We start from the raw sequence: 25,890 nt of genomic DNA, 5'->3' as shown, positions 1-25,890 counted from the left end.
CTGTTAATGGAGACTGGCCAACATGATCATATTATGTCAGTGCTTTTCCAGCTGCCAGTCCCTTTCTGGGCCTGAATCAAAGCGCTGGTATTAACAATCAAAGCCCTAAATGGGTTCAGGCCAGGTTACCTGAAGGATCATCTCCTCCTATATTTACCTGCCCAGACCCTAAGATCATCCTCAGCGATCCTTCTCCAGGAGTCCCTGTCAAAAGAAGTGAGGCAAGTGGCTACCAGGAAAAGGGCCTTTTCTGCTGTGGCACCCCAGTTGTGAAATGAGCTTCCTAAAGAGGTTTGCCTGATGCCTGCATTGTGCACTTTCCAGTGCCAAGTGAAGACCTTTTTATTTTCCTAGGCATTTTTAGCATTTCAGCATTCCAGTTTTTAATTCTTCTTTTAAATCTGCTATTGCAGTTTAAATCTCTGCATTGTTGCTATGTTTTACTCTGGTTGGACTTTTCTACTATAGTTTCAAGCTATTATATTTTAAATTGAATTTTATGCTGGATTTTGTGGTTTTAATTTTTGTGAACCACCCAGAGAGCTTCGCCTATTGGGTGGTATACTACTACTACTACTACTACTACTAGCAGCAGCAGCAGCTGAAAAAGGAAGATCTTGGGTTTGAAGATCTACTTTATCTAGACATATATTCTCAAAACTGAAATGCTCAGGTCAGGGTTGTATCCAATGGTGGACATCTGACAGCAAAATAAAAACTGCTGGTGGAATGGATTTCCCCTCTACAGCCTCCCACGTGCCCCCTAAATCTGCTCTGGAAGGTTGGGGGACCCCCAGAAGCAGATAGAGCTGTGTGCAGAGGGCTGCAGGAGGAGGAGAGGATGGGGAAGTCCCTTGTATGAGTGAAGTCTGGTCACGTGACTTTGGATTTAACTCTATATATTTTCAATAAATACTTTCTTGAAAATAAGGAGGCAATTGGGGCAGTGTGTTGAGCTAACCTAACAGTTTTATTTTTCAGAGCAGTGACCTGTCACAAGAGACCAGTCAGACATGGGTCATAAAAAATGACTGGACTTGCCGAAGAAGTAAAATATGGTGGTTTCAAAAATGTCATCACATCATCTAAATAAAAATGGCATCAAGAAGGAGCCTTGATATATTTAGAGATGATATTTTGAGGTCTTACTATTTTTAAACTTAAAAAAATCCTTAGATTCTGGCACTCACTCTCTGCTTATATTTGGAAGAATATTCAATGAAGCATATGTGATTATTAATTTCTGTCTAGTAATAATGGACATTTGTTACACTGTAAATGTTGAAGAGAAGTATAAAATAAAGGTGATAATTTCTTTTATTTACTATTTAGTATTTGAACAGTACTATGATTTTATTTGGTCAAATAATCTCTTTATTCAACAGCGTTACAATGGACAATATAAATATAAAACTTACCTGACAGCACACCCTTTACACTCTCCTTCAATGTCTCTGAAATTCCATAGTCCTATTGGTTTGCTGTCTAAATAAGTCTCTCCCATACAGCCAGTGAAAGTAGTGACTCTTACAGCCTCAGATTTCTGAAAATAGAAAGTATGCTGGGTGAGTTTTAAACTCCTTGTTAATGGACCACACTGGTAATGTCTGTTTGTTTACCATGCTCTTGTCTTCTCTTTGTCCTCACATACTTTTTAATTTTAGACTGATGTGGGAACCATTCAGCCATAGCAACAAATGGAGACAATACTTTGTGCCCAGGAAAGATGCACCAACAGAGTTGAGGAATGCCTTGCTGTCTTTGCTAGCTGGTGACTGAGGAGAGCTGGAATGCCCCACTCACAAGGAGGCTAAGTGGTGATCAAATGAGTATACTCACCTGCAGTCTTCTTCAAAAGCTATTATAAGTAAATATCACCATGGAGGCTAGTCTCCTTGCTGGGAACTCTATTTACCTCTTTCATCACCTCATGGATTCCTGGTCATTACAAAGTGTGGTCCTAGCCGAGGTTGCAATATCAAAGGACCAGCCTACCTCTTAATGCCCCTAGTTTCATTTAACAGTGGAAGAAACTTTACTACACAGGTGTACACAGTCATTTTGGAATCATGGAAGACTTCATTGACATAGGTGCATCCTGGACAATGAGTACACACTACTCTAATTTACATCCCCTTCTACTGAAGGATATTCATGCCTGACCCGGTGAGACATGAGTAAATTATGCCAGCCTTCCCCAACCTGGTGCCCTCCAGGTGTTTTGCTCTACAACTCCCAGCATTCCTGACCATTGGCCATGCAGGCTGAGAGTGATGGGAGTCAAAGTTCAAAATATCTGGACAGCATCAGGTTGGGGAAGCCTGATTTATGTGGTGGCTACTTGAAATGCAAGCCATGTGGATCTGCTCCAGGTGGTAAACTGTCAGCCACGTGAATCTGCCAACTTTGCAACGTAAGTGTACCATCTTCTTGAGTTGTTTGCATGAACTAGCCTCAGTATAACTCTAATAGGTCTAAGCTCTAGAATGGTTTAATCTCTTTTGGACATCCCAAAGTTCTGCCATACTAGATCAGGGGAGCAATCAGTATTTTCTGCTAAGATAATCAATGTTGCCTTGAAAGTTTGAAAGGAGACTGGAAACATGGCAACCAGAATAGTCACTTTACAAAGTTAAACTAATGATTTTGGATTGATTTCTTTTGCTCATAAGTCAGCAATATTAACACTCCAATTCCAAGATAAATAAATAAATAAAATAAAATGCTTGGCTAAGGTCATCTGAGCTACTTGAAGAGTATTTGTTCTAAGAGGAACTTGTCCTTTTCAAAAGTATCCAATTTTCTTTTATGTTTCACTTCATCAATATAAGCTAGTTTCAATTCCAGATATTTAGCAATTTGAGACAGACAAGCACCTGCTACTTTTCATGAAGCAATTATGAATATTAAAAATATTAATGTGGAAGCATATGGAGAAGAGCAACTTGACTTTCAAAGGGAGGCATGACATGAAAGTCTAACAACTTGCGTGATCTATTCCAAGGTCACTGTGAATGTTTTAATTGGCAAAGTATGAATTTAATGCCACTTTTGAGAACTTCATGATGAGTAGGCACTGCATTCTATTTGAACCAAACTGAAAAATTACATTAAAAAAGAAGAAAAAAGCCACTTGAGAGAGGGAGGTAAAATATATTTCTGAATACTAAACAAATCCTCTAGAGTCTATACTAATTTCTAATTACATAAAGAGAAAATGGCAAATACCGTGTTAATATGGTTGCCAGAACCACATGGAATCTTTACATTTTCCAATGCAATGGGAGATGGGGCAGCTAATTCTGTCAATTTCTCTTCTGGACCCCTTCCTTTCCCACTATAATTAGGAGGAGGTTATTAATCGGCTGTATCTACCTTTGGTTTCATCACAGAATTGAGATCCAAGCACTACACGAAGAGTGTTTCTTGCTTTTCCACCACTACATAACCTCTAGGTGACACTGTAGTATAGTGGAATAACATGATTACACTGCCCAGGCCTTAAGATCATCCTCAGCGGCCCTTCTCCATGAGCCCCTGCCAAAGGAAGTGAGGTAGGTGGCTACTAGGAGGAGGGCTTTTTTCTGTTGTGGCACTCCGGCTGTGGAATGAGCTCCCTAGTGAGGTTCGCCTGGCACCTACATTGTCTTCCTTTCGGCACCAGGAGAAGACCTTTTTTATTTTCCCAGGCATTTTAGCATTTTAGCTTTGCTGTTTTAAATCTGTATTTCAAATTCCTACAATGCTGCTAGGTTTTATTATGGTTGTATTGTGTGCTGTTTGGTTTTAATTTTTGTGAACCGCCCAGAGAGCTTTGGCTATTGGGCGGTATAGAAATGAAATAAATAAATAAATAATAAAATATACAAGTGGAAAATATGTGTTCTTTCTCTTTCACAAATAATACCACATTTTTCATTCTCTAAAAAACCCATGGAAAGTGCCGTTTAAAAACAGAAGCTGGAGGGTCACAACATCTTCTAAAGAACCTGTAAACAACTGTGAGTAGGGAATGATAAGCGCACAATAAATGCTACACGTCGAAAATCTCCATGTGTGTTACAGAACAGGTGTGGGGGGGATGCTGACTAGACAGAGGGAGCAGCAGGTAAGAAAAGCCATGGCTGCCTCATCTTCTCCTGCATCAGGGAATTTGAAAGTGTAGTAGAGATTTTTCAGTTGCAGCAGCCTGACCATAACCACCTTTCATTTATAATAGCACTGACCATAAACATTCAGTTTTAGCCATTGATATAAATGAGACTCTACATTAGAGTTTGCTGTGTCTTTGCTATGGGTGCTTGAAGAATCCACACCGGATGAAATGCTTTTCATACTTAATGAATTTGCACTATGTGGAATGATCAACAGATTGGAATGTCTTTCCCTGCAAACCTATGCACTGATTCAAATCCCAAATTGGAATTTTCTTATCTGTGCAAAGAAAGTATATTTACAGTGCTTAGGTTAGACCAGCCATAAACAGTTAACCCCACAGAAAAAGCAGGTGCCCTGGCTGGCCAGGCAAGAAGGAAGAGCAAGCAACAGACACACACACACAAAAAAAGAGGGAGGTAAAACTGAGGCTAAAAAAAAGAGGTAGGAGGGGAGAAGTAAGTTAGACAGGCAAGGAGGAAGACAAGTTGGATTGAGAGAAGAGTGCAGAATGCAAAAAAGAAGAAAATATGTGTTAATTACAGTACAAGTTTTTGTCTAAATGGAGGGAGTTCCATCTAACATCACACAAGTGGACTTCCACTTGCGCAATGGACTTCCCGTTCTCCACCTGAACTCACACGCATGACCACCAAATTTGTTCTGGAGGGTCCCCCAACCCTCTGGAGCAGATTTGGGGGTGAAGGTGGGGAATTTGTTTTGTCAGTGGTTTGCATTCTGCTGGTGGACAGACAGCATTGGACATACATACATAACATGTATGTATAACTATGAATTACTGTATGTAACTTAGCAAACCAAAATTGTGAAATCCAGTCCATCCAAAGAGAAGTTTTCTTTGGAAAACTTCATCTCACCAATATATGCATTGACTGGACACTGTGCAGGGACAACTATGCTTATCTTTCCCAGAAGTGTAAAGGAAGGCTCTAGTCCTTTTAATTTATAGGCTTTGCTAGAATATAGTTCAGACCCAGAAATAACTAACTCTCCAGTTTTTTAGATTGATTGACAATATCTTGATTACACCACATTGTCGCTATTTTTTAATCTGACCGACCAGATGCAGAGCTGCTTAGAAGATACCTATATAGTCTGTCAAAGCTGGTTCCAGACTTAACATTTCGGCTGAGTGCTTTTGCAGGGCATCCAATATCACCTACATCACAGATTTCACTTTACAGCCTCCTGTCGGGATATGGGGTGTGTAGGTATTTGTATGCTGTGTGACCCTATGCCATATGAGCCTATAATGAATCAAACATTTGCTTGCATTGCCTCTCTGTGAAATACCCTCAGTATACAAAGGATTTGAAATCTACTGATCGAATCCATCATTCATTTATAAGCACTTTCATTTATAAGCACTTTCTTTCTATAAAACCCTAACTAGTGTTCTTCAGTAATGCCAGAAAAGGACTTGATATTCAGTGGGATTTTTTAAATAGCAATAAGTAGATCAAAATGTCACATTAATATATTAGAGTTCGACACAGTGGGAAACTCTTGACTACCATCTATTTCTACACTACCCCCCCTGCAAAGACTCTGATAAACCAAGAATGCTTAGCAGGTCAGCCAACAGCCATGCTGCAGTATGCCAAACAGGCAGAAACCAAAAAGAACCAAGTTGCTCAATGCTAGTGTTGCTTGTATAGTACTCAAACTGCAATTCCATGCATATTGCTCACTAGTTTGGAAGTAAGACCTACGAGACAGAGTGGTAGTTATTTTAAAGCATATTATATCAGTATTAAATGGTTAATTTGGTTTGCAGTCCAGAATCCACTTACATACGCATACCTTCTTTGAAATCCCACATTGCTCTAAGACTGCTCCCAAGCAAGTGATTTATTATTTTGCTGCCTTGGGCTCCATAACAATAATTTCTCAGTTTAAAAGAAAGGAAACTAAAGAACATTATATAATGATTAAATTGGCTGAGCTAAGTGAAGGGTCATTACCTTTATTTTCCCAGTTAGGCCTCCAACAAACAACATGGCATTTGCATCTACATCCAGAATGGTGTAACCAGGTGGAGAAATTGCACTGAAAATGCTTGGTACAATGGTGGCTTTAGGACCCTCCAATGCCTGTACTGAAATGGTGCCATTTCTTCCAGTCCTTCAAGAGTGAAAACGATAGAGAGGGAGAATTTTACTATTAATCAACTAATCCATATATCGTCCTGATTCAGTAAAGATGTTCACACATACAGGATAACTTTTTGTGAGTTTCTATACATTACTCTTAAGCTATAAGGGCACATTGACCAGATTCATACAATCAGAACAAGCCTCCGTGGCTTATTTAGGCCGTGGCGGCTTGTTTAAATCAGCAGCGCATGCTGGCATGTGCTGGATGTGATTAGCCTATTACCCACCTGGGTGCAGCTTGTTGTGATGTCTGAACACAGGCAGCATGGCTTGCTTGAGGGGGAAACAAACCTCAAATAACCTGTGGCTGTACCCAAGTGGGTAATCAGGCTAATGGCACTCAGCATGTTCTGGCATGTGCCACTGATCTAAACTTAAGCCATGGTGGCTTGTTTGATTGTGCAAATTGGCCCACTGTGGATTCCAGCATAACTGGCTGGTTGTTGATCTCATGAAAGGAGACTAGCTAGCACCCAGCAAGCAAGATTCCTTGTTGGCTAGGTGTCAACAGAGCTGCCTGACTTCAGGACAGGTGTCCTCAGTGGCAGGTAATGATGGAGTGAACCCACCAATGGTGTTCTCTTTATTTGATAATAAAGTTTCAAGGTGTCACCACAGTATTGGTTGGACTAGCTATGCCAGACCTTTGCATTCTTTCCCCTCACAATAGCTTCCTGCAAGTTCTTCTAAACATCCTACGCGTGTGGAAAGGATACTTCCTTAGCAATACATAATAGCCCCATTACTTATTGGGAACTTTTGATGCCAAACCAGAAATAAAGATCTGCTTTTAAAATGAATAATGTACTTTTCTAGACCAGGTGAAGACCTCTTTATTCTTCCAGGTATTTCAATCATTCGGTTTTTGTTTTGTTTTTATGGGTGCAATCCTATGCATGTTTATACAGACAAAAGTCATATAACTCCCAGCACTCCCCAGCCATCTGGTTGGGACATGCTAGGTTTTGTAGGACTTTGCTATTTAAACATGCATAGGCTTGCACCATAAATGAATTATGGTATGGTTAGATCTTGACACTGCTGCTAGCTTTCACTTTGGGTTTATGTTATATTTTTAAACTTTTAAAAGTGTTGCATTATATTTTATCATGTTGTTGCATTTTACGGTTTTAAACCTCCAGAGAGGTTTGGCTATTGGGCAGAATATAAATGTAATAAATAAATAAAAAAATAAAAAAATATAGACTTCTCTCCTTCTATAGCCTATATATGTAAAAGAGAAAATAAGTCTAAACTTTATTTGAACAGAACAAATGAAAGATTGAACTACAAATCCTTTTATATAAATCTGAAAGCCTACAACTGACAAGTAAAACAATAATAATTTAATGCATTTATTTGTTTCATGGATATTGTCTGCTTCATGCATCAACAATATATTTTATTTTATGGAGCAGAAATATTTATCATTTCGTTTCTTTCTTTATAAATGTCAGGCCTTTACATTCCAATCTGTTTTGCCTCAATGAATTGATAATGTTAACAGGATATGCATGGTGAATATTATCTAGCAAATAACATAAATTGCACTGTCATGAAAATTACTAGCAAAAGCGTTAAACAATTCTAATGGTGCCTGCTGTATAATTAGACTGTAAAATGAAATGTATTACTGGAGCATAATGAGGATGTCGTATAACATACTTAACAAAACATGAGTAAACATTTCATAGACAAAGCTAGTTAATTGGTACAAACATATAACTAGTATTGTGTGTGGAATGCCTGTCAGGTAGAACTTTTAACAAGATTGAAAATGCTCTCACAATACCTAGGATTAACATTCCATTTCAAAATTAATCTAACACAGAGTACTCCTAGAGGAAAATAAGGTCAGTCAGATTCTACATTGTAGAACCTTCCGTAATATATGAAGCATGTCCTGTCTTGTTCCTCCCCTTTGTTGGTACAATTTATATTTAGGAAAGGACATCAGCGAGATTGCTTTGTGACTGAGGGAGGGATAAGATTCAAAGGCCCACTTTCAGATATAGTCACGATTAAACTGCACAAAAACAGCACACTCTTAAGAGCATTGGTTTCACTTTTTAGACTTTATAAGAAGGAATTATTATTGGAAGGAGCAAAGGGGACAGAGCAAGCTTGGCTTCACTGGCCCCATGTCCTCCCCTATGGGGGAAGGTACAGAACAAGCAAAGCAGCCCCGGTACCAGGTGGATCATCTGCTCAGTGCCTTGACCAGGGTAGCTTAGCTGTGGGAAAGCCTATGTGCAGTAGAGACTGGTCCCTGGCAGAAAGACTGGGTACAGGGTCCGCCAGCACTTCAGCTGGGGACCAAACGACATCAGGGAGTGTGACCATGCTCCCTGATTTCATTTAGCCCACAGAGGGCTGGGCGGGGCCTCACCCATCCTCCCAGCCAAAATAGGTTACCCACCCCTGCCCTATACAGACATCAGTATTAGACAAATTCATTGACTAGACATATTAATGGAGGTGAGATTTGTTGATCAGAATTAGTCCTGATGGCTCAAGGGAACTTCCATGTTGAGAGTGAGTATATCTCTCAATACCAGATGCTTGGGACACATTGCAAAGATGGGCTGCTGCTTTCATGTCCTGCTTGAGAGCTTTCTAAAAGTATTGGTGGCTGGTGGCTCCAATGTCAGCGGGGCAGTGCATCCACTTTGGGTTTCAGTCAGAATGAGTCAGAACTCTAAAGGAGCTATCCAAGGTACCAAGCTTTGCACCTTGGATAGCTCCTTTAAAGTTCTGACGGAAACCTGGAGTGGATTCACCTTCTCATTGACATCAGACCCACCAGCCTCCACTGCTCAGAAGTGTCAGGCTGGGCATTGTTGGAAACAAAATACAGGATTCGATGAACCTTTTGTCTGATTCAGCAGGAATCTTCTTATGTTCTTAGGTTTCTTGCTTTGGAAGTTAAGCAAGAACTGAGCTTAGCTGAGAGATGGCTTATGCTCTACGATCTTACTAATAATAGGATGTAGTGTTATTATAAGCATTACAGTTAATAATATTTTACAGTCATTATTTAGAACAGATTAAATTCTAAGGTCTGTGTCTCCATCTACAGTTTTGAGAAATAGATGCTCTCTTGTGACACATGCTGGAATGGTACGAGAAGTGCAAAGGTAGCCTGAGGATTACAGTGTACATTGCTGTCTGCGAGAAAGTTGCAGGAACAAGGCATTTCCAGAGTCAGGGTTTTGAGAGCTGTATGTATTGTAATGCTCATGTTACATTTGTGGATGTGACATTACATCTCTTATCTTTAAAGTGCAGTATTGAGAATTGCCCTAAGTAGCTTAGTAAGCCGATGAAAGGTGGAAATATGTTCATAAGATGTTACACTTTTAAAAATGGAGAATGATATCTTCTAAAGGCCACTCTGGTATCTTAGGGTCATGAATACTTGATAACTCTGAAGGTACCAAGTACTAGAACTGATGATTTCCTTAGTTCCTCAACTGCCTGTTCACTATTCTTTCTTGTTAGCTTAAGTTGAATATAAAACTGATTCATTGTGGTTAGCTTCTGATGTTATAGGAAGTACTCAAATACAGATGGGCAATTGACTTACAGTTTATCCACTTGCAGAGTAACATGCAAATAGAGAAAGCAATGCATCATCCTGACGGCTAGAAGGTCATACATAACACTAATTGCCACTAGGGTTTAAAATATTTTTTTATTTATAGCTAATGTTTTATTTTCCCTCTTCCATCCATACTGGAATTGCTCAAAGCAATTTAAATACATTAAACACAAAAATAAAACAACAGGACCTACACATTATAAAAGCTACAACAACATTGTCAGCTTATCCATGTGCCAGCAAAATATTCTTGGCTGTGTATATCATATTTCACCACTTCAAAAAAAATATAAAAAAATAAAGACCACCTAAGCAATTCAGTTGTTTTAACCTACATTCTAAAAACAGGAAGGGATGAACTCTGGCAGAACTCCACGGGGAAGAACTTGCTTTCTTGCTTGTGGTGCCACTACTGAGGATGCCCTGCTCTGTACCATGATACATTTAATCTCAAGGATTCAAGGAAACTGAGGCATGGCATCTCCATTTGATCTCATAATATGGTGGGTGGCGGTGGTGAGAGACATATGGAAGAACTGAATACTTGCCTTGATGCTTCAATTCGGTACCAAAATCCATCGTCAATTGTTAGATCTGGATACTCAACGCGTCCCACACCAGATCCCACATCCCACAAGAAATCCACTTTGCCTTTACGCATTTCTATGGCCAAAAAGTCAGTCTAGGATGAAAACATAAAAAATAAATAAATAAACAGCATTAGACAGATAATAACCAAAGCTATTACTTACCAGCAAAAGCAATAACAAAAATACCAGGCAAGACAAGGGAGTGAATTAGTAAAAGAGTGAAAATGAAACAATTTATTATTTATTACATTTATATCCCACCTTTTTTTCTCCTTAAGGAACCCAAGGTGGCGTACATAGTCCTCCTTCTCCTCCATTTTATCCTCACAACAATAACCCTGTGAGGTGTCTGTAACTGGCCCAAAGTCACCCAGTGAGCTTCCATGGCCAAGCGGGAACTAGAACCTGGATCTCCCAACTCCCAGTCCAACACTCTCGCCACTACACCACACTGGCTCTCTGTGAGCAGAGGGCACTGAAACATCATCACTTGAGGTGAAGAAATAATCCTCCCAAATCCACGTCTCCTTATCTTCCCTTTTGAATATCTACTTTTTAACATGATTATATGTCATTTGTGTGCATTACAACATGCCTCTTCCTACTATTGGTGTCAGTCAATTATTATTTTATCATAACCATATAATTTCCCCCTTCACTGGTTTATTTAGTATTACCAGTTATATACCATCTCATTTACTAAAAAGCAGCGTAGAACAATTTAAAACAACAATACCCTGCAACAATAATAAAAACAAGGACAGCAAAACAGTAAAAACACCAAAACGTTACAAACTACACATTTTAAAAGGTTAGATTAAAAAGATGCAACTTTACCCCCTTTCTAAAGGCCAAGAGAGTGTGGGCCAATTGTAATTTTTGAGGGACCCCATTCCATAGTTTGGGGACAACACAGGAGAAAACCCTTTCATACATGCCCAACAGGCCCTGTAGGCATTAGTTCTCTCAAAGGGCCTCTTCTGCAGTTTTCAATACTTAGGCAGGCTGACAGCAAGACAGGCAGTCTCTTATATAGCCAAGTCCTAAGCTGCTTAGGGTTTTAAAAGTTAACACCAACTCATTGAATGGAGCCTGGAAGGCAATTGGCAACTAGTGCATGCTGTCCAGGGCAGGTGTAGTATGGTTCCGATTCTATGCACCGGTTAGCAGCCTAGCTGCCACATTTTGCACCAACTGCAGCTTCCAGACATTCTTCAGGGGTAGCCCTATGCCGAGTGCATTGCAATAATCTAAATGTGATGCAACCAGTGCATGGATACCTGTTGCTATGTCAGACTGATTCAGGAAGCGTTGTAGCTGGTGCATCAAGTGAAATTGTTGAAACACACTCCTTGCCACCAGCTGAAGATCCAGAGACAGCATAGGCTCAAGGAGCACTCCCAAGCAATGGACCTGGTCCTTGAGGTGGAGCACAACTCCTTCCACAATAGGTTATTTGTCCTTGAGACAGATTTTCTTCTGACCAACAACACCTCCATCTTGTCTGGGTTTAATTGTTTGTTCACCCTCATCCAGCCCATTATCGAACCTAGGCAATGTTCAAGGGTTTCAATTGCTTCCTTAGTGTTAGGTAACAAAGAGCAATAGAGTTGATGTTATCAGCACATTTGTGGTACTTTACTCCAAAGCTCCAGATGACCTCTCCCAGCAGTTTCATTTAGAAATTAATGAATGTGGGGACAAGGCAGAACTTTGTGGGACCCCACAGGCCAATGACTGTGGAGATGACCAGTTATCCCTCAGCACCACCTTCTGGACATGGCCCAGCAGAAAGGACCAGAACCACTGCAAAACAGCACACCCAAGGCCCAGCCCTGCCAGACGGTCCAGAAGGATACCATGGTCAATGGTATCGAAAGCTGCCAAGAGGTCCATGGGAACTAATAGGGTCGCACTCCCCACCATCTCCATTTTCCAGCATAGGTCATTCACCAAGGTGAAAGAAACAATCTCAGGTCCATGTCAGGCTGAAAGCCTGATTGAAATGGGTCCAGATAATCATCCAGATGCATCTGGAGTTGCAATGCTGCCACCTTCTCAATCATCTTAGCCAAGAATGGCATATTTGAGACTGGCCTAAGTTAGACAGATCTCCTGGGTCAAGGGAAGGTTTCTTTAATAGAGGTCTTATTACCACCTCTTTTAAGCAAGAGGAAACCACCCCTTGCCAGAAAGAGCCATTAATCACTACCCTTATGTCAAAGAATAAGACTCTGCTTGATCCTTCCATTTAACTTAAGATTCCAAACACAGCTTTATGCAACATTAGATGTGTGGGGCCCATCCACATCTGGAGCAATGTGTGTTCAATCCCTAAACACTAAATTAGAAACACTAAGTTAGAATTCACCAGATATTACAGCAGTATGACCAATGTGTTACAATGCTGGCCATCAGGATTCCTTTCTGATTTCTTAAAGTGGGAGAGTGGGATATTTAAAGTGCTGCATGGGCAGGCAGGAGGAGACTGTTGAACCCTTCCCCTATTGATGCTTTCCTCCCTACTAGTTTTCCAATCATTTTCCCCCTGGCTGGTAGAAATAAGACAAGGCCACTTTAATTTTTTGATCCATCTTTTATCACCTTAATGTTGTCCGCACCAGAATCCCAGAAAACACCAAACGTATCTACCAGTTATCTGCTTATCTCTAAAATCTCTAATCATGTTCTGAAGGCAGACCTTTTTATTTTTGTTTGCATTTACTGTAAGCGTCAATAATTATTCAGTTATCCTTAGTTCCCCTGGCCTTATACTGCCTCTTTAGCAGGGCTGGCGCAAGGCATGGTGCTGTCTGAGGTGAACCGCTGGGCCCGCCTGTTGCTTCCTCCTCTCCCCCACAACTTACTCTTTAAATGCTTTTTGCTGTTGGGCAAGCAGCAGCGGCACCGACAATCCCAAGATTTCAGCACTCAATTTAAACAGTATTTACCACTGTTAATTTACATAGACACTCTCCTGGCCCATGGTGACTCACTCTGAGGAAGGGTCCCTTACACAAAGTGAATCCTTCCTCCGAGTGAGGAACGTAGTGCTATGAGGTCTGGAGAACCCAGAAGTAGGAGCTTTCCTGCAAAATCAGTGGTTGTGCTCCAGTGTTGGCCAGTGGGCTTTGGAGGCTACAGTAGCAGCTGCTGCTGGGTGTGTGGTACAGACATGGTGATGATGTGGTGGAGGCAGCAATGATGATAGATGGTCCTGCATTAGGCAGATAAGGGACATGATCTGCCACCCCTCCTGATCTTCCACCTGAGCCATATGGCTCATCATGGCTCATGCCAGGACTGGACCTATTCGCTGATTAAAATTACACCTACTACAGGTATCAGTGCATAGATTTTCATAGAAGAAAACAAATGCAGACTTACATATCTGTTACTTCCAAGATAAAAAAGCAGATTGTCAGCAACTGTTGTCTTTACATTGAGGATGACTGTGTTGTAGCTTCCTTTCTTTATTTCTGGTTTGTATGTACGAATGCAGTTGCCTCCAGAAGCCACAGATACTTTAATCTTCAATGGGAACAACAACAACAAGAAGAACAACAAAACAAACAGGAGAGAGAGCTCAGGTTATACAGCTCGTTACTGGCAATGAAACATTTATGTATCCCCACCCCCACCCCCAAAATTCAACAGATTCGTTTTTTTAATCTTTCAGTCACATGCTCACTTGAAGTCCAAGAACATGGAATGAATCGCAATTTACTTTCCAGAATGCTGGGTGTGGATTATGGACGATTGGCAATCTTATCTGGCATTCTGCACAGACATCGTAATGCAATTATTTAGCCATAAGGATTACTAGACTATGTGACTCTGTACAAGGGTCAGCTATGACAACTCAAATGCTGAATATATTCAGAAGTAAGTGGCGAACAAACTCACAAGGGTAACCAAGTATATGGCCTTTGTGGAACATGCGGTCCATGTGCTACTTTATTTTGAATGCATTTGTCTCTATGGTCTTATGTTTGCATTATGAAAGCCTTTCACGTATTTTAGTTCTGCTGACAGTTGTTGCTAGTTCCGTCTCAGAGGAACCCTTTTAACTCTTAAAAATAATTACCTATTAAGAGCATTACTTCACTTTATGCTTACTGTAATATTATTACTGCCATTACATAAGAAGGCTATGGCATTTATGTGAGTATAATAAAAGACTCAATAAAGTCCTGGACCATTTTCTTTATTGCGCTTATGAAATCTTGTTACCAAAACAAACAAGAAAGTAAACAATTTTCTTTGATTTCCTAAGCTGATGATCTAAAATGAAAAGACATTTTGATGATGATGCAAGTGAGTATTGTATCTGTATCTGGTAAAAACTGGGCAAGAGTGTACCATATCCGTATCTGTTACATTTTTTAAAATATGCCCTCACCCGGTGCCAGCTTGTCTGGCTAAAAAGGGGGGGCCATTGCGGGCGGGTGGGGTGACATGATGCAGGGGCCTTTGACTGGTGCACCCCAGTGGCACCACCATGCAAGGAGGGGCAGGCTGAGTTGCCTTAAACTCAGCCCCCTTCTCAAACTCAGCTCTCTGGCTCAACGCAGCTCCCTCCCACCCTCCCCTAAGCAGTGTGGGTTTATTACCGGTTGCCCTTTGGGAATCATGTAGGAATTTTTTGGCTCACAGTTCGATTGGCCTATTACCGTGCGTCTTTTTTGCCTACGTCACACTGTTTTGCGGGTCGAGTATGTCCTGTAAGGGAATATGGTCTTTATCATCGGTCACATTCCAGTTGGCGGCTAGGATGGGCAAAACAGGAAAGTAGGGATGGTGTGCATGCAGAGGCACCTTATGGTGACAGGTGACGCCTGAGGGCCCCCCAAATGGGTTGTGCGGCTCGGCGGGGGGATAAGGGTTGCCTGGGAGACCAACCCTACTCACTCACCCAGGTGTTTCACGGCACTGGGTTGGGGGTGACACCGGAAGGTCTACCTCCCCCAGAAGGGGCAGTCCAGAGGGATGGCGAGATCACCGCCACCCCTCAGGCTGGGTATGTTTTCGCCCAAGAAGTGCCAGCTAGCCGCTGACACAGTTAGATGCCCGTCCTAGTTACCCCTTTGCAGCTATTTCAATAAATGTGGCCCAATTTTCAACCCAAGCTTGTTGTCCGCATCTTCTTTAACCCATCTCCGCTCGCAAGTTGGTAATTCTAGGATCATAACAATAGCAACAGTTTTCTCTGGGAACCCCCACATCTCCATCTTCCAACTTTAATTCTGATATGTGGTTGTGTAAATGTGTAAATGATAGAGCAGGGCGGGGGGGAATTGTGATCCTCCAGAACTTGTACCTGGATTACAACTCCCAGCATTCCTGAACACTGGCCATGCTGGCTGGGGCTGATGGGAGTTAAGAGTCCAACAATATCTGGAGAACCACAAGTTCCTCCCTCCTGTGATAAGCATCTAGAAACAAGACTCCTTACTGCATGGGTGAACCAGCTATAGGATGTTATCTTGGTTACCAAAGAAGGCAGTAGAATGCTAAATAATGTTCAATGTGGGGTAAAGATGATAACATATAATATTTCATAACGCATTTATTTTTTTCAGTAAGAATTGCTAAGTAGAATGTGTGAGAAGGAATAAGGCTCAGCTAGGACAATGTATATCTATTAAACTGTTTTATAAATGTGAGGATGTGGCAGGTTCACATTACACAGGTCAGAACAATAACAGATCTGCATTATTGTAAAGGGTGGGGGATACTGAAAGGAAATGTGTTGCATTTACAAACTTTGAAGCTTATATACCTGCATTAAAACATGTCTGAAAATTATAAACTTTTAAAGGCATTGGAATGAACACACACAACACACACACATAGACAGACAGAAGAACATGATCAGACCAACTAGCCTTGAAAAGCTTCTGTCTTTAAAACTTGTTGCTATGACTAAAATGCCACTGGGGTGAATTCCTGAACTGCATCAATGGGCTTTTCCATCCACACATGCAGGAATAGCAGAGATGTCTACCCAGAGACATGACTGATGTTAAGAAAATAGCTTTGAAATCTATGGATGGAAATTATTTCAGAGGTGAAAAAAATAATCTGATGTCTTGCCTCTATTTATGTGAAGTGTTGTTTATAAAGTGAACACATTGTTTTATCATTATAATTGTACATACATTCCTTTTTGTATTTTTCCGAGAGGCAGCATGATGATTTGACTTGAATTAAACAGTAGCTCAGCAAACATTCATCTCTGGGGATTTTCTTTACAGATTCTTATGGGTCATATGGCAAATAAGTTTAGCGTTACCAGCTGATCCCTGAGTTTAAAATGTAATTACATTGGCAAGACAGATTCAGGCCTTAGTAATGAGGCTGGAAAATGATGCTCTTAACCCAAGGACACAAGGGGAAGAAAATCAAGAAAATGGGAAAGCAATTCCACTTAATATATTTGATGATTCTGCAAAGGTGGTGTGAGGTTCTTTACATAGCAGCAATGCCTGCTGATCACTAAACGGATATATTTCCCAAGTAATAGGGCCTTTATCAAGTGAGAGTGACTAATATAAATATTTGAGCAATTAGTACCTATTTTTGATATTTAATATGTATAATACTTACAATATTATATTTATTGGGCAGTATTCAACACTGCCTGCATGCTAGCAGAACCCACCATTAGTGCAGCAGGAAGCCAGCAGATCTTGCAGCTGTCAGAAATGAGTGAAACTATCATTTTTTGAATGGGGGAGGTCAGCAGAGCTTGCAAAAGGAAGCTCTGCTGACCTGTCCTGTTCTGGAAATGAGTGTTTCCGCTCATTTCTGGGATCGCTGTCAGAGGTGTTAGTTCCTGTTGCATAAGAAGGGGGTCCCACTAGCACAAGAGAAATGGCAGGACCACAGTAGCAGCACTGGATACTGTGCATTAAAGTTTGTCAATAAATATCGATTGATACATCATTTCCAGGCCCTTACCTCCTGGCATGCTCAAAGCAGAGGGAAAGTGTAGTGTCAAAAATCTGTTTCAACCAGTAGACAACTTATGTTGTGCTTGATGCACATTAAAGAATACTCTGTCCACATGATAACTGTTATCCCAGGAACCCTGCTATAAATTGGAGCCACAATGTGTACACAGAGGTCTACGTAAGCAGGGGGTGACCCACTCTAATGGCATCTCTATACCAGCCTAAAATCCTGCATTTAAAATAGCACTTTCTGCTTCCATTTTAAATGCAGGATCACAATGACTCTCTTTTTCACCTGCTTCCTTTCCCCCCTCCCCTTCCTCCCTCCTTCTCCCTGTTTCTGAGCCTTCCATATCTGTCATTGATCTCGCTCCTCTTCTTGCCGCTTTCCCTCTTTTCACGGAGGGAACTCAAGAGGAACACAATGGGATAATTTGACAGCTCATTATCTGTGATCTATTTAAAAATGGAACAAAGGGCATTTAGTGTAGGAGATGCCTTGGAGGTTCACAGTGTCATGTAAAGAGCCCACAAACTTTTGTGAAGGAGCAATCTCAATCTCAGGATAAAAATTCTGTGTGAAGAAAGCCTAATACTGGAGAAAGCTCCATGCATTCACAGGGAATGAACACAAACATTCCCTGATAATTTGAAAAAATAGGGCATGTCCTGCTCATGTGGGCTTTAAATTGTAGACTATTTGTACTTGACAGTTGATTTGTGCTAATATTACACGCAACCAAACTATAATTTGATAGACTAGCATTTGATTTCAAGCATCACATGAAAAACATCTATTTTTCATTTCACTTTTTTTGCCCATGTGATAAGATGTGGCATAGTAACAGAATCCCAGTAACCATGATGGAGTGATACTCCAAAGAAAGAAAGTAGAACAATGAGCTTCAGTTTAATGATGGGCTTGGTACAAACCACAAGAAATTATGTGAACATGGGCTGAGGAAGGAGGAGAAAGTTGTGCCTTGAGTTTCTGATTGTTTTGTTATAAGATCCCATCATGGTCTATCAGTGCAGTAACACCAATGTAAGAACATGTAGTTTAGGTATTCTAAAACTAAAACTTGGGCACACAAGCCATCCACCTGAAATAGGCTGTTGATTTTTAACTGATAGTGGCACATACCAGCTTCATTAAATTTTATCTAAGGTCCGGTTCATATTTACTGACTACAGCATGGAAGCTACCTCCCCACACCTCTTCCTATACTACTTGGAGATGAAGAAACCATGAGTAGAGTACCATGGTTCCATTCCATGTAAACATTATCTGTGGTTCATGCCCATGTTATTAGAATGACATAGGATATAGCTCTCATCTGGCTGTCAGTAATCCATAGATTACAACTCCCAAGCAAGATAATCAGGCTAATGTGTAATCCATGTCCACCCAACTTTCCTGCGTTCAGTTATCAACATAATTATCTCCAGCCCTACTTACTCCTCCTGAGATTGCCTTATGGATGAAATAAAATAGCTAAAGAAATAGCTTAAGCTATTAAGAAAGAACAGCTTACAGAATTGGCTTGCTTCCTGGCTTGATTGATCAGGACTTTAATGTGAGAGATGTTTTTGCCCAGGTTATCTTGAAGTTGCTTGATTGGTTTGAGTTTATCCATCAACCGATCTGCTTCTTTTTCCAGATTATTAACAGAGTCATCTGCATCAGCAACTTCATGTGAAAAAATAACATAAGAGATTACACAGTGGATACTAACACCATTAGTAAAAACTGAGGACACGCTGGACCACTGGTTTATTAACTCATGCCACATATTCCCTCCTTGACCCTCCCTCCCTCCCCTCAGAGCTTGTATCATTGCGACGTTAAACCACAGTTTCCTACTCCTGTGATTTAATTGTAGACTCCAGACCGCAATATAAAACATCTTGGTTTCATATTGTGGGTCTGAGTCCATTATTAAATCACAGTTTTCTGATTCATATGTAACGTGAAATTGTGGTTACTTTAAACCATGATACAAGTGTTGAGACAAACATGTGAGGGGAGAAGAGGAGGGAAAGGAGGAGTACCCAGCATGATGCTCATTGCCAGATTAATAAACCACCATTTATTAAAGCTGAGATTGCTATGTCTGAACCAGCCTTCTGTTATCAGATGATGATGATGATGATTTATAAAGGATGCAAAATAATTTCAACAATAATTTTAGAGCTTGGCTTAAAGGCAACATAGGAGCAAAGGAGAAAAATTTAGAAGTCTGAGGTTACAGTTTTGTCTGAGGTTAAGTGAGATTGTATGGTATGGAAAGGCCAAGGGTCAGAGGTCAGATACCAGAGTATGGAGAGTCAGTGTTCAGGAGTTTACTTCTTATTCTTGCCTTGCTGAAAACATTGGGGATTAGAATGGTAGTTCACTAGTTAGTAAACAAATTAGCACTGATTAGTTATGCCATCTCAAATTAGAAAAAGAAATAAAGGCCTCAAGTTTAAAAACAATTCCAAATATCAGGGTAACTTTGATTACTTTTCATAGACATTGGAGCCCATGCCTCAAGCCTTTTCCTCATTCCTTAAAATTTATGTTTATCATTTGAACTAATTAGCAAGTCCCAAAGTTTGGTATCTCACACTTAGTTTTCCAGTGTCCCTGAACATTACAAAACCCACACAGAATATCAACTGGAACTTCAATATCAATATCAACTGGTGTGGCTCTGCATGAACAACATAACATAATGACGAACGATGACAACATCTGGAATTGTTTAGCTTAGAAAAAAAGCGAGTAAGGGAAGACATGATAGAGGTGTACCAAATTATGCATGGTATGGAGAATGTGGATAGGGAGACATTTTTCTCCCTCTCTCATAATACTAGAACCAGGAGTCATCCCATAAAGCTGACTGGTGGGAGATCCAGAACAGATAAAAAGAAGAATTTCTTCACATAGCATATAGTTAACTATGGATTTACTTCTACAAGATGTAGTAATGGCCACCAATTTGGATGGCTTTAAAAGGGGATTGGACAAATTCTTGGAGGATAAGGCTATCATACTAGTCCTAATGGCTATATGCTACCTCCAGTATAAGAGGCAGTATGTCTATGTACACCAGTTGCTGGGGAACATGGGCGAGAGGGTGCTGTTGCACTCATGTCCTGCTTGTGGGTTTCCCATGAGCAGCTGGTTGGCCACTGTGTGAACACAATGCTGGACTAGATAGAGCCATGGTCTGATCCAGCATAGCTTTTAAGTTATTAATATATATTTATAGTGACCTTCATGCATAACACACAGAAAATGCAGCAATCCATGCATTTGCGCATAAAGCTCTTCACACGCAGAATTCCTGCTCAGATGTCCATGCTCAATGCATGGATTTCAAGAGTGGGGAGCCATACAGTGTCCGTGGTGGGACTAGTAGCTACTTCTATATGCAAAGCCTCATTCAAGTGTATAATGCATAAAGGAGACTTGTAAGTACTAGATTGCTGGATAAGATCTGGATGTCTTTGGAATCTAATGAAGAGGACATGATTATAAGAAATAGCCATCTCCTGTTGTTTGTCTCCAGTATCTGGTATTTGATTCAGAACTACAAATGAAAGCTTCATTCAGTTATCATGGACAGTAATAGATGTATCTTACATGAACTTGTCTTATGCTTTTAATGCCACAGCGAGTGACTCTTATTACTATCTATGAGCACAACTAATTATGCTTTGTTTCATGCAACACCTTCTTCTGTCTGTCCTGAACCTAACTGCCAACCAATATCAGGGGAAAGCTCTTGGTTCTAGCAGTATGTCGCCGACAAACAGAGAGATCATGTTTCTTTGCTAACACTTTAGATAATTATGCAAAGTGAATGTATCACAGGCCATTAGTTATTAGCTAGTGTGACCACAATTTTGAAATCCTCCTTCTATTGCGGCAATGCTATCTATATCATCAGTTCTCCATCTCTGGTTCATAAAGAAGGAAAAACCAAATTATTTGTTGGCCTCTTTTCTTATCAGATGTACAGATGGTTGCACTACTAAGTTTTTGTACATTCATTTTCAAGAAGAGAACCAGTAAAAAAAAAAAAAGACAGAAGTAACAAGTCTTCATCAAACTGAGGAATACAGATGTGAATCTGACATGTTGGAACATGCAGAGCTTCTGAAGGAGAGTTGCAGCTTCCAAGAGCCTCATTTCCATCTGACATTTTGATACAGTGACAACTTGTGTCTTCTACCATTCTTTATTCAGTTTCTCACTTGGGACATTAATACATGAGTATGAACATGTAATATCAGAACTGGCCCTGAGCTTAGGTGTGCCCCTTTCACGTGGTACAGGCTGCTGGGATGAACGGCAGTGTTAGTGTCATTGCTAAAATATGACTAGAGCAAAATAGTTAACTATTCTAATGCAATACTTTGCCCAGGTACCATGCAAGTATTTTTGAGAAAATGAATGAAGCACATAGACATACAGAAGGGGGAAAGGCTTAGAAAGTGATAAAAGTTAAAACCTTATACGTACTGATTCCTGTAGGCAAGTTTCGGAGGGTTTATTTTAGAAGAAGAAGAAGAAGAAGAAGAAGAAGAAGAAGAAGAAGAAGAAGAAGAAGAAGAAGAAGAGAAACTTGTAAGACAGTGAGTTTGAAAGGCAAACACCCACATAATAAAATGGGTTACTGAACAGAAAAGTGGAGGAGTTCATTGCCTAGCACAGTCTACTGCTGGTTTGGAGTAACTAGGATATTTTCTTGGCATTCACATTAGATCACACACACACACACACACACACACACACACACATATATATATATATATATTAGGGCCGCGGTGGCTTAGTGGTTAAGACGCTAAACTGCAGACTGGAAGGTCGGCAGGTCAGCACTTCGAGACCCGAGTGCTGCGTGACCGAGTGAGCTCCCATCTTCAGTCCCAGCTCCTGCCAACCTAGCAGTTCGAAAGCAAGAAATTGGAAGTAGATAAATAGGTACCGCCTCGGCGGGAAAGGCAACAGCGTTCCATGCACCTCGGTGTTCAGTCATGCCAGCCACATCACCACGGAAGCGTCTTCGGACAGTGCTGGCTCTTCGGCTTAGAAACGGGGATGAGCACCGCACCCTAGAGTCGGACACGACTGGTTGGGGACACCTTTACCTTTTATATATATATATTGTCACCCAAGCCAGATAACTAGGATTGCATTCCTATAACCCAGTTTCCTGGGAGTATGTCCCATTGAATGGAACTTACTTATTGGGACTTACTTTTGAGTTGACATGCATAGGTGTTGTAAGTGCCTATCTAATCAACATCGTAAGTGTATTTATTTATTTATTTCTATACCGCCCAATAGCCGAAGCTCTCTGGGCGGTTCACAAAAATTAAAACCAAACAACACACAATAAAACAATTTAAAATATATAGAACATACACAAAGTGTATGTAACTTTGGCTATTGAATATGAGGAAAGAATACCTGATGGGTTTTTTAAAAAAATATTGAAGTTTATAGCCCATCCTTACTGTCCCAGGGCAGAGTACATACATATCAATAAAGCAATATAAAATAAAACCACCATCGAGAGCTGAATTTACATCATAACCTAAAACACTCATTCAGTACACAGCTCCCCTACAGAGGGAAAACAATATCCGTCATCCACTTCCAAGGACCTGGGTAAGGATCTGTTGCTATAATGGCTATAATGCAGATGTAACATTTCCCAATCTCATGACTATGATGCTCCTCCTGTTTCCTCCCCATTTCCTCTCCTCTCCTCTCTCCTGTTCAAATTCCCCATTTCATTGCTTTAAATTCGCTATTTATGCATGTGCAGAACTGAATGCTAATCTCTGATTTAAAGCTAACTGTGGTTAACATTCCACTGGTGCAGATAGTTAACAGTAGTTAGTGCTGAAAAGAGAAGGAAGGGGAAAAGGGAGGAGGGAGGGGAGGAACATGTGAGACTGAGGAACATTCCTGATCCCTTTACTACAGTTAAAAGATCCAGTGTTGCCTCAAGTTAAATAAGCATGGTCTCTAGAAATCTGCACAGCTTCAGGTGTGTTAGGGAATATGTTCGATGGCAGGAGTGGTAGACTTCTGGCTAGCAGGATCTACCTTGTCTTTTACTAGAACCCTGAGATCCAGAAACCAGAGCCAGGTACAAAAGAGTGGCTGAGGCAGGCAGTCATGTGCTACAAATTAAGGAGCAGAGTGCTTTGGAGTATATGTTCAGCCAAGGAATTTGTCATCGGTACCTGAACCAAGCTCACAAGTCCTTTCCCACAAAAAACACTCTTAGTTTCCCCTCAAGCATTCTTTTTCAGAAATCAAATTTATGTGTGAGTGTGGTGTACGCACGTGTGTGTGTAGCTTCTTAATTGTTTCTACTGTTAGACAATTGGGAGCCAGAAACCCCTGCCAATCTACTGCAAGGCACCCAGAGATCTAACAGTAGATTGCAGTCTAACTTCTGCCACCCCTGTTCTATGGTACTAAAAGATATAGCGGAATTGTGATATAACTCAATTTTCAGGGTTTTAACATTTTTTTGGAGGTAGAACATTCTAACTCTCATAGCTGAAGATTAAAATATGCAAACTTGTTGATAATATTTAATTCTGCTTTAAAAAGAAAGAAAGCAGAGGCTTGTGGTGAAGAAGCCAATATCACTTCTTCATTTAATAATGCACAGATATCCATTACTACTCTGACTCCCAATCCATTCCTCTTTGGCTTGATAGGTCTCTCCACCTCTTTGCTCCACCTTGTTTCATGAATAGCAACTCTTTCTTCCAGGTCACACATACATACACACACACACACACACACGGCATCTCTACACCAGCCTAAAATCCTGCATTTAAAACGGGGCTTTCTGCTTCTGTTTTAAATGCAGGATCATGATGACTCCCTTTTTCACATGCTTCCTTTCCCCCCTCCCCTTCTCCCCATAGCTGAGTCTTCCATTATCTTTCATTGATCTCACTCCTCTTCTTGCCACTTTTACTCTTTTCGGGGAGGAAACTGAAGCGGAACACAACCAGGTAATTTGATAGCTCATTATTTGCGATCTATTTAAAAATGGAACGAAGGGCATTTAGTGCAGGAGACGCCTTGAATGATCACAGCATTATGTAAAGAGCCCGCAAACCTCCGTGAAGGAGCCATATCAATCGCAGGATAAAAGCTCAGTGGGAAGGAGCCCCACCACCACCACGCACACTACCCCAAACATCCAAATTCCACAAAAAAGTAAAAAATAAAAGTTGTACAACTATGTATAATATATGTAGAATGGAAAAAGTGCACTTCCAAACTTGAAACTCAGAAGTTTTAGAAAAGAATTTCAGAGCTTATCTATATAATAATAGCTCAGAAGGTCTGTAATATAAAGAGTTCTAAGACTCTCAGAACTGCATATAAGGGGCTTCCAATGGAAATAGTTGTTCATTTGCTGTATCACTGTGATGGTAAAGGTCATACAGCTGGGTTGGATATTGTTGTTGTTGTTGTTCAGTCGTTCAGTCGTGTCCGACTCTTCGTGACCCCATGGACCATAGCACGCCAGGCCTTCCTGTCCTGCGCTCTCTCCCGGAGCGTGCTCAAGTTCATATTCATTGCATCAGGGATGCTATTTAGCCATCTCATCCTCTGCCGTCCCCTTCTCCTTTTGCCTTCAGTCTTTACCAGCATCAGGGTCTTTTCCAGGGAGTTTTCTCTTCGCATTAGGTGGCCAAAATATTGGAGCTTCAGCTTCAGTATCTGTCCTTCCAATGAGCAGTCAGGGTTGATTTCCTTTAGGATGGACTGATTTGACCTCCTTGCAGTCCAGGGCACTCGTAAGAGTCTTTTCCAGCACCACAGTTCGAAAGCATCAATTCTTCGGCGCTCAGCCTTCCTTAGAGTCCAGCTCTCACAGCCATACATTACTACTGGGAAAACCATAGCTTTGATTAGACGGACCTTTGTCGGCAAGGTGATGTCTCTGCTTCTTACTATGCTGTCTAAGTTGGCCATAGCTTTCCTCCCAAGGAGCAAGCGCCTTTTAATTTCAGGGCTACAGTCACCGTCTGCGGTGATCTTGGAGCCCAAGAAAGTAAAATCTGTCACTGCTTCCATTTCTTCCCCTTCTATATGACAGGAAGTGATGGGGCCAGATGCCATGATCTTCGTTTTTTTAATGTTGAGTTTCAAACCAGCTTTTGCACTCTCCTCTTTCACCCTCAACAAGAGGCTCTTTAGATCCTCTTCGCTTTCTGCCATTAGGGTGGTATCGTCTGCATATCGGAGGTTGTTGATAATTCTCCCAGCAATCTTAATTCCGACCTCTGATTCATCCAAACCAGCATTTCTCATGATGTACTCTGCATATAAGTTAAATAAGCAGGGTGACAATATGCAGCCTTGTCATACTCCT

General features: G+C 40.8%; 1 protein-coding gene across 1 annotated transcript in view; it reads right to left on the bottom strand.

Moving 5' to 3' along the window:
* Positions 1-25,890, bottom strand: part of LAMA2 (laminin subunit alpha 2) — a 619,437-nt gene that overhangs the window by 59,315 nt on the left and 534,232 nt on the right. Inside the window, exons 44-48 of the mRNA XM_084827486.1 lie at positions 19,015-19,169; positions 13,911-14,054; positions 10,482-10,615; positions 6,141-6,300; positions 1,419-1,543 (exon numbers count right to left, since the gene is read on the bottom strand). Of these exons, the coding sequence (XP_084683612.1) occupies positions 1,419-1,543; positions 6,141-6,300; positions 10,482-10,615; positions 13,911-14,054; positions 19,015-19,169 (718 nt within the window). The remainder of the gene's footprint in view (positions 1-1,418; positions 1,544-6,140; positions 6,301-10,481; positions 10,616-13,910; positions 14,055-19,014; positions 19,170-25,890) is intronic.

This window comes from Heloderma suspectum, chromosome 1, assembly GCF_057233095.1.
Source record: "Heloderma suspectum isolate Gila_16-S chromosome 1, 16-S_ref, whole genome shotgun sequence".
Classification (NCBI taxonomy): domain Eukaryota; kingdom Metazoa; phylum Chordata; class Lepidosauria; order Squamata; family Helodermatidae; genus Heloderma; species Heloderma suspectum.
This window is presented reverse-complemented; position numbering and strand designations above follow the sequence as displayed.